Source organism: Pygoscelis adeliae, unplaced genomic scaffold (assembly GCF_000699105.1).
Source record: "Pygoscelis adeliae isolate BGI_AS28 unplaced genomic scaffold, ASM69910v1 Scaffold709, whole genome shotgun sequence".
Lineage (NCBI taxonomy): Eukaryota > Metazoa > Chordata > Aves > Sphenisciformes > Spheniscidae > Pygoscelis > Pygoscelis adeliae.
In genome coordinates, this window is record NW_008825605.1 from 111189 (window position 1) to 120239 (window position 9051).

Below are 9051 nucleotides of genomic sequence, written 5' to 3' on the forward strand. Positions count from 1 at the left end.
CCCTGACGCGGCTGTGCTGTCTGAGGATCGGATTCGTGTCCTGCCGTGCCGCCCCTGCAGCGGGGAGGCAGGGCGAGGGCAGGGTGGCGGCAGGCGGGCAGTGAGTGCTCCAGTGGCCTTGGCTTAATCTGCGGCAGCTGAGAAGCAGCGCCGAGAGCTGGGGGAAGAGGCGACTGCCAGGGCTGGCTCTCCGCGGGGCCGCAGGGTCTTTGCATTTACCCCTCGCAGCCTCTGAGATAAACATTTCTCCTCTTTTTTTTTTTTTTCTTTTGCTGATTGATGTTAGGAGTAACCATCCACCCTCCATGCTAAGAGCAGAAAGCCCGAGGGCAGCGTACCCCAATACCATTCCCAAGATGCCCCGTCCCCTCCCGGCGGATCTGCTCCCCCCGGACAGACAGGCGTCCAGCTGCTCTCCAGCACATGGGGCGTCCCCCGTCTTACTGCCTAGCGGGATCCTTTGCCTGGTTATCCTTATAAATCAGAGTCTTTCCTGCTGTCTAAGCCACATCCCCTGGCTGCAGCTTAATCCTGGGATTTCTTACCCAGCCTGCAGCGACAGGAGGAACATTATTCCCTTTGTCTCTGCCGCAGCCATGTTTTGAAACCTGTTGCCATGTCTCCCCTCAGCTTCCCCTATTTCTTTATCCTTTGCTCCACAGCCCGTGTGTTCGAGGTCTGTTATCTGAGTCTTCTTGTTACTGTCTGGACACCTTCCTCGTGAGCCGTGTCCTCGTGGGGCTGGCCTTGGGACCGTCTTGGTGCCGCAGGGGGAAGGACGGTTCCTGCGTTGTATCGGGTGCCCCTGACGGCGTGTTCCCCTCGCGAGGCGTTTGCTCTTTCTGCAGCTCTCTGGTCCTGACTCACGTCTGCCTGGTGATTCATTGCAACCCGCTGATCCTCTGCGGCGGAGCTGTTGCCCTTCCTCAGTTTATATGTACATGGGGAATCACTCTGACCTTGGGGCAGTGCTCTCCTTGCCAGGCTGCATCCCACGGTCTCAGACGTCTCTCCCAAGACGCTGGGATCCTTCTGAACTTTCTTCTGTCCTGGCTGGGGATCAAAAAATGATATGCAAACAAACAAAGCAAAAAAGGCTGAGAAGTGTTGTGATTTGCCCAAGGGGTACGAGGCTGGGGTTCAAAGAGAAGGCGGCACGGGGATTTTGTGCTTAGCATGGGGCTCAGGAGAAGCAAGTTCCCATCTGTTTCTCTGCTACGTGTCTCTGATGGCTTCGTCTGCGTGCCCGGGTCACGGTGCTAATGCTCCTTCTCCTTGCTCTGTTGCAGACTCTGCCATATTCCCCACCATGGGTGACATGAAAACTCCAGATTTTGATGACCTTCTGGCAGCTTTCGATATTCCTGACATTGACACGAATGAGGCCATCCATTCTGGCCATGAGGAAGCTGACGCTCACATCAAGCAAGTCCCCGGGGAGCCGGGACCCCCTGACCACGTCCTCCCCCACACGGACATCACTGCTGTCAGCGTGATTGTGAAGAACACCGTCTGCCCCGAGCAGCTCGATGCCCTGGATGGGCGCGGTAAAGATGGGCACGTCATTGGGCCCCGCTTGCTGCAGAATGGCTTTGGGGCCACGGTGATGCCCAGGTCCCCCACCTCCAGGTCTGTGGAAGCTGTGGCGTCCTCCAACGGGGAGTGTTGGGTGAAAGAAAAAGGCCCCAAACCCCTGGATATCTTCTCCCATTTTAGCCCCGATCCCAACGAAGACAATGCTGCTAACCTGATTGACAGACCCCGGGAGTGTAAGCCGAAAGAGAAATCCCTCGCCGTGCCCTCCCTCTCCCCATCTCCCACCCCGTCGCTGGACTGCAAAGAGCCCATGGGAGAGAGCACGGAGAACCTGCCCCCGGCTTTCCCACAGTCCTTTGAAACAAGCCAGGCAGGGGGTGCAAATGGGTCCCCTCCTACCATCTCCTGCATCAAAAAAGAGGAGTCTGACTCGGAGGAGGTGGGCCACGAAGCCAGCCCAAAGGGTTTGGCTGCAGCCTTGGGTGACAGTCCCTTGGATCACCTGAAATCAGTCACCGTTCGCTACTCCACAGATGATTCTCCCATCACGTCCTGGCCCGGTTCTGACCCAAACCTCGACAGCAGCACCAGCAACCTTCCTGAAGTGAAACGCTCGCCTGCCAGCCCCCGGGAGCCGTTCTTCAAGCCTTCCTCGCCGGTGGTACAAAGCCCCAGACTCCCCACTTCTCCAAAGCAGCTGGACAGCATCACCCTCAAGGAAGAGCACGAAGTTCTGGAGAAGTCAATGGGAAGTCCGCAGAGTATGTCCAGCGCTGAGGAAGAGGAGGAGGAAGAAGACAACAACAATGATTCCCCTTCTTCGAATTCCTCGCGGCCCCTGAAGGTGCGGATTAAAACCATCAAAACATCTTGTGGCAGCATCACCCGGACAGTGACCAGGGTCTCATCAGATTCAGAGCCGGGCTCCACCAAGGGGCCGGCCGAGCACAGCTCTCAGGAGACCTCTCTTGAGGGTGCCGGCTTCTCAGCATCAGCAGAGAAAGAGGAAGGGATCGCGCTGGAGGTGCCCAAGGAGAAAATGGAGCTCTCCAGCCCCTTGAAAACCATCGAGGGGCCAAAAATCGTCAGTGTTCAGCTTGGCAATGGCACCAAGCTCAAAGGGACCGTCCTGCCCGTCTCCACCATCCAGAACGCCAGCAGCGCCATGCTGATCGCTGCCAGCGTGGCTCAGCAAAAATCCGTGGTGCTGCCGGCAAAGACGAGTAAAGCCGTGGCCAAGAACATCATCAATCTGGTGCCACAGACGCTGCCCAAAGCTGACACCAGGACCAACATCAGCACCGTGACGCAGACCACCACCATCACCACCACGGCCAACCAGAAAGTCAACGGCACCACAGTTGTGATGGTGCAGCCGCAGAAGCCTTCCCCTACCATCGCAGGCACAGTCATTTCCAGGAGCCAGTCCAGCCTCGTGGAAGCCTTTAACAAGATCCTCAACAGTAAAAACCTCTTGCCAACGTACAAACCCAACCTGAATCCTCCGGCCGACGCGAGCCTCGCCCTGCCTCCCTTCGGTTACCGCTGCCTGGAGTGCGGGGACTCCTTCGCCCTGGAGAAGAGCTTGGCTCGCCACTACGACCGGCGAAGCATGCGCATTGAGGTAACCTGCAACCACTGCACCAAACGCCTCGTCTTCTTCAACAAGTGCAGTTTGCTCCTGCACGCCCGGGAGCACAAGGACAAAGGCCTGGTGATGCAGTGCTCCCATTTGGTCATGAGGCCGATCGCTTTGGATCAAATGATCGGACAGCCGGACATCACCCCTCTGGTCTCGGTGACCTCCTTCCCCGCTAGCAAAGTGACTGGCGTGGCTCAGGAGGCCTTGGCCACGGCCAATGGGGCTCAGGACCTCCCCATCCTGCCTCTGAGCAGCAGCTCGGAGCAGACCAACTACAGCTGCTTCAGGTGCCTGGAGTGCAAAGAGCAATGCAAAGACAAAGCCGGGCTGGCCGCGCATTTCCAGCAGGCAGTGACCACGGGGACGACCAGCAGCACGGTACGTAGGTGGGAGGGCAGTGGGAGTTGGATGTTAGAGCCACAGCAAACCATCCCTGGGGACACGGGACAGAAGTGGAGGACTCTCCAAATGTGATCTGGGTAGCGCCTGCCTGTGCATGCCCGATTCCTCCCGATGTAAAACTCATGCAGGAAGGAAAACACGTGAGCCAGGGTTTGGTTCATGCCCACAAGGCACTGGGTGGAGGGAAGGGAGGCTGTTGTCGGTTGTCGGCTGGTGATAAAGCTGCCCCATGGGTGCAGGAGCCGGGGTGCGGCGAGCGGGTCCCTGAGTGTCGGTGCCCTGCCTGCTGGCATCCGCTGCGGGACGTAGCCGTCCCTGCGGAGCCATGTTAGAGCCGTGGGCGCTGCTTCCTCTTTTGCCGGCTTGAAGCACAAATGGAGTCTGGAGAAAGCAGGGTGTGTGTTGGTTTGGGGGTTTTTTCCCCCTCTTCGAGAGCCAACCTGGAGATCCCGGGTGCTTCCTGCTGCTGCCAACACATCCTGGTTTGTTAGGGCAGGCAGCACCCAGCAAACACACAGGATGAACGCTGCCGAGGGATGACCTTTAAAAAGCCAGGAGGGAAAACGGGTCCACAAAGGAGCCCTGTCCTCCCTGTGGCATGTCTTCACCTTTCCCTTTGTCCAGAGACGTTCAGGCTCCCCCCCCCCGGCCCCGGCTTCCTTTGCAGAGAAGGAATTTGCTGCTTCCTGGTAACTCTGTTTACTTTGAAGCTGCTGCTGTAGCCAGGACGCTGTTCAAATGCAGATATTAGGGCCCTGCTGCTACAGAGGAGGGCTGCTTTCTGTTTGAAGGTCACCAGGAGCGCAGAGATTCACGTGCTTATATGGATTGTCCCGAGGAGCTTTCTTTTAACAGGGGAGGATTTCTTACTCCCATCCCCTCTCCTAGCCTTGGTGCCGATGGAGGGTTTGGGACGCGGTGAAGGTGGGATATCCACAGTGGTGCTGCGGCAGGAGCAGTGGGAGGGCACAAAGAAGAGGAGATCAGGGACAGGCGAGCTGGGGGAAATCGTCCTTATCTCCCCGCAGGCACCTGCTGCCTGTGAATGCGGCAGCGTATTTCTGGCTCAGAGGGAGCCCATCTGCGGGGAGCGCTTGAGCTTGGAAATTCAACGTGAAGTTGCTGGCAGGGCAAAACCTGTTAACAGCCTTCACCTAGCCAGAGTAGCTTTGTCCCCGTACCCAGCAGACGGACTCCTCCCTAAACCAACACTGCCTACAAACAGCTTTTTTCTCCTTTAAAAACAGGAGACCCAGAGGCTTTCCTCAGCACAGCAAGAGCTGGGGATGGCTGAAGCCATAAGCCTCCATAATCCTCTTCCTCACCTGCCACCTTTCATCCCCTCTCCCTTCCCGACGTGCCCCTTGTCCCTGCTCCATCTCCCGGGCTGTCTTTAGCTGCTGTTCCCTGTCCGATCCCTCACTCCCTCCTGTTGCCCCACTGCCAAAATCACCCTTGGGTCTCTCTTGGCAGCACTTTCGACCCCAGTCTGGGTACTGGCAGTGAGGGGAGCCCGAGGACAGCTTGCTGCGCGTGGCATCTGCCTGGGGGCTGCTCCTTTCCTTCCTTTGCTCTGGTAATCACATCTTTCAGGGCAGTTCCTACTGGAAGCCCTGTCCTGTTTCCTCGAGTCCTTGTCAGCTTCTCCCCTCGACATCCCCATGCCTGTGTCCTGGTGTGGAGTTGGAAGTAGTTTCGAAACAGTTTTGGCAGCTGGTTTGAATACACCCCCACTCCCTCCAGTAAAACTCCCTCGCCGAGCGGCTGGTCCCCGGCTAACCCTTGGCACGCGCTGCATCTGGGACCCATCTGTGATGAAAAGCCTGGAAAAGGCATCTTGTCTGCATGCGAAACACCCTCAACAATTACCCAGCAAGCTGGCGCAAGCAGATTATCTCCTGAAACACGCCCTGCAGAGTCCCAGCACTTCTCTTCCCCCGGCGGCACGTGGATCGGGGCTGCTTTGGGTGTTGCAGGTTGTTAGCCCGTCCATCTGCGGAAAAGGCTTAAAAGCCCTTTTGTACACACGGGTATGTGCCAGGCTGAACCTCTCGATGCTCTTCTCCCCCCAGGTTTGTACAACGTGTCCCATGATCATGTCCAATCGCTGCAGCTTTAACGCCCATCAGCGGATGCACAAAAACCGACCGCCCCATGTCTGCCCCGAGTGCGGAGGGAATTTCCTCCTGGCGAACTTCGAGACCCACCTGAAGGAGGCCTGCCTGCACTTCTCCCGCAGAGTGGGGTACAGGTAGGGCACCGCGGCCAGAGCTCGGGCCAGAGGGACCTGGGGGACGCCCGGGACTGAAGGGGAGAGTCCCAAGTCCGCGGTGGGTTTCCATTTTGCAGATGGGGCAGGAATCCACATTCCTTCTCCCCACCGGTGCTGGGTGCAGGGCTGAGGGTGAACCCCTCACTCTACCCCTTCTCTGGTTCTCACCCCTTTAACCCCGGGGGAATTGTCCTCTTCCTGGGACCTCCTGGCCACTGTTTTGACCTCAGTCATGGCTGGCAGCGTCAGACCCCCCCAGTCTCTCCCTGCTCCTTCTGATGAGCTGCCTGAGCCCTGGATCCACCAGCGCTGGGCGGGACTGGTTACTCCAAACTGGAGTCCTCCCAGAGCCCAGAACTGGTTTGGATCCTGGTGTCTGTTGGGGCAGGGGCTCTTCCCGAGTCCCGTGGTCGGACAGGGAGCAGGCGTGGGCCCTCGTGCTCCGGTTTCTCTTTGCTGTTAGTGCTTGGTCTGCACCGGTCTCTGTGGCACGGCTGAGCTCCCCTGTGCCGTTTGTCCCCTACCCCTTGCCTCCCGCTCTCCTCTGCTCTCCAGGTGTCCCAGCTGCGCTGTGGTCTTCGGCGGGGTCAACTCCATCAAGTCCCACATCCAGACCTCCCACTGCGAGGTGTTCCACAAGTGCCCCATCTGCCCCATGGCGTTCAAGTCAGCCCCCAGCGCCCACGCGCATGTCTACACGCAGCACCCCGGCTTCAGCAACCAGCAGTCCAAGTAAGTGTTTCCCGTGAGCTGACGTCCTGGCAGATCTCGCCAGAAAAGATCACTCCTAACAAGTGATAGGACGAGAGGAAACGGCCTCAAGTTGTGCCGGGGGGGGTTTAGGTTGGATAGTAGGAAAAATTTCTTCACTGAAAGGGTTGTCAAGCATTGGTAACGGGCTGCCCAGGGAAGTGGTGGAGTCACCATCCCTGGGGGTATTGAAAAGACCTGTAGACGTGGCGGTTAGGGACGTGGCTTAGTGGTGGATTTGGCAGTGGTAGGTTTACAGTTGGACTTGATGATCTTAAAGGTCTTTTCCACACTAAATTATTCTGTGATTCTAAGAACGGGGAGCATCCTCGGTGGGTGGGATGCTGGGGGAAGAGCTCAGCACCAGCATGGGGAGCTGCATCCATCTCCTTTTTACTTTCCCATCCCTTGGCGTGGGTCAGACTGCGCCCAGGGCTGCTCTCAACCCTCTTGCCAAAGGGTTTTTTCCAAGATTCTCTTGATCAAAGCCAGGCTGTGCCAACAGTGCTGTTTTTTCCTCCGACAGAATGATTTACAAGTGTGCAATGTGCGACACGGTCTTCACCCACAAGCCCCTGCTCTCCTCCCATTTCGACCAGCATCTGCTCAACCAGCGGGTCAGTGTCTTCAAGTGTCCGGACTGCCCCCTGCTCTTCGCCCAGAAGCGCACCATGCTGGAGCACCTCAAGGTAGTGCTGTGGCCGGGCTTGGCGCTCTTTGCACAACCCGTTGATATTAGTATTTGAGAACTGTCCTTCACTAGGGGCTGGATTAGGGCTGTCAGTTCATCACTGACGCAGCAGGGCCCTGAGATCTGGTTCCCTTGTCCCCCACACCCCTGTCCCAAAGGCTGAGGGGATGTAGGTCTGTGCAGGCTGGGGCCTGGGGGTGGGCAGGCTTGCTTTCTAGCCTGCTGCAGTGCTGGGGGGAAAGCTCCAGCCCCAGACAGCTGCCAACACCCGTGTCTTTGCTTTCCAGAACACCCATCAGCCCCAGAAGACCAAGGAAGACCTGGCAAAGAAGGCGGCCGTCCTGCTCACGCCGAAGCAGGAGCCTGTCGAAACCCCCGTGTCCAAGATCTCGGAGGAGTCGTCGTCCTCCACGGAGGAGGATGAGCCCCCCAGCTCCCCGGAACTGCGGAAGACCAAGCGAAGCCGCTTCCAGCGCAAGACGGTCAACAAGTCGAAGGGCAGCGGGTGGACGTGCGGCGTTTGCCACTCCTGGTTCCCGGAACGTGACGAATACGTCTCCCACATGAAGAAGGACCACGGCAAGGTGAGGAGAAAGTCGGGGGCTCCAGCTCCGGCTCTGCTGAGCACCTGGGAATGTGGGCAGGGAATGTTTATGGTACAGAGCAGCGGGGCAGGACACCCGGGTTCCTTGCTGGGCCGGGAGCATGTTCTGCCGCAGTCTGGACATTACTTCTCCCCCCAGTACAAACTCGGTCAGAGTTGAGGTTTTGGGGAGCAGGGACGTCACCTATTCTGGTGAACAGCAAAGACCAGATACTCATTGTCCAAATGTGCAGCCGTGGGATGGGCAAGGAGAGGAAATCTGAGGCAGCGCCGAGTTCCCACGTTCCGCTTCTCCACGCAAGTGGGGAGCCCCACTCTCCGGCCTCTCGGCTCCCCGTGCGGTACCCACCTGCCTCTTTGTTTCTTGCAGTCCGTGAAGAAGTTCCCGTGCCACCTGTGCGAGCGTTCATTCTGCTCCGCTCCCAGCCTCCGGAGACACGTGCGAGTGAATCACGAAGGGATCAAGCGCGTCTATCCCTGCCGGTACCCACAGCACCTTCTGGCTTTGGCTGAGAAAAGGGGTCTGGTTTAGGGGTGACTCTGGTTTCCTTCAGTCAAGCTGTTGTGGGGAGCATAAAGCTACAGATGGTTGAAGCATGATGGGGATTGAACAAGTGTCTTGGAAGTAGGAGGGAGAGGAGGTACCGGGAAGGACTCCGGGGTTTTATACCCTCTGGAGGAATGTGGATAAGCACGTTTGTGGTTAGAGTCGGGGGTCAGGATGCCAGAGCTAAAGCTTTCCCAGGGGAGCCAGGGCTGGAGCAGGCCTGGGGCTCCGCTCCTCACTGCGGAGCATCGCTTCATTGCCTCCCTGCTCTGGCCCTGCAGGTACTGCACAGAGGGCAAACGGACCTTCAGCAGCCGGCTCATCCTGGAGAAACACATCCAGGTGCGACACGGGATCAAGGTGACCGACCAGGCGAAGAGCCAGGAGGTCGTTATCGCCCGGATAGGGACCGGCACCACGCAGGTACGAGGCCTCTGTGGTCTCTCGGGGTGCTCGCAAAGGGCTGGGGCCTTGCGGAGGTTTTGGGCGGGGTTGAAGGCATCGCCGTGAGCCCTGATCCTGGTTCGCTCTTGCCTCCACACGTCCTGCAGTGCTTGGGACCGGCAGCTCCCTCCCACTGTGAGGCCCAGCGCCTGCTGGGTGGGTG

At 58.3% G+C, this 9051-nt stretch overlaps 1 protein-coding gene across 1 annotated transcript in view; it reads left to right on the forward strand.

Moving 5' to 3' along the window:
* Positions 1-9051, forward strand: part of ZNF687 (zinc finger protein 687) — a 26061-nt gene that overhangs the window by 16029 nt on the left and 981 nt on the right. Inside the window, exons 2-8 of the mRNA XM_009332555.1 lie at positions 1290-3556; positions 5653-5831; positions 6408-6584; positions 7129-7291; positions 7581-7877; positions 8268-8380; positions 8726-8867. Of these exons, the coding sequence (XP_009330830.1) occupies positions 1290-3556; positions 5653-5831; positions 6408-6584; positions 7129-7291; positions 7581-7877; positions 8268-8380; positions 8726-8867 (3338 nt within the window). The remainder of the gene's footprint in view (positions 1-1289; positions 3557-5652; positions 5832-6407; positions 6585-7128; positions 7292-7580; positions 7878-8267; positions 8381-8725; positions 8868-9051) is intronic.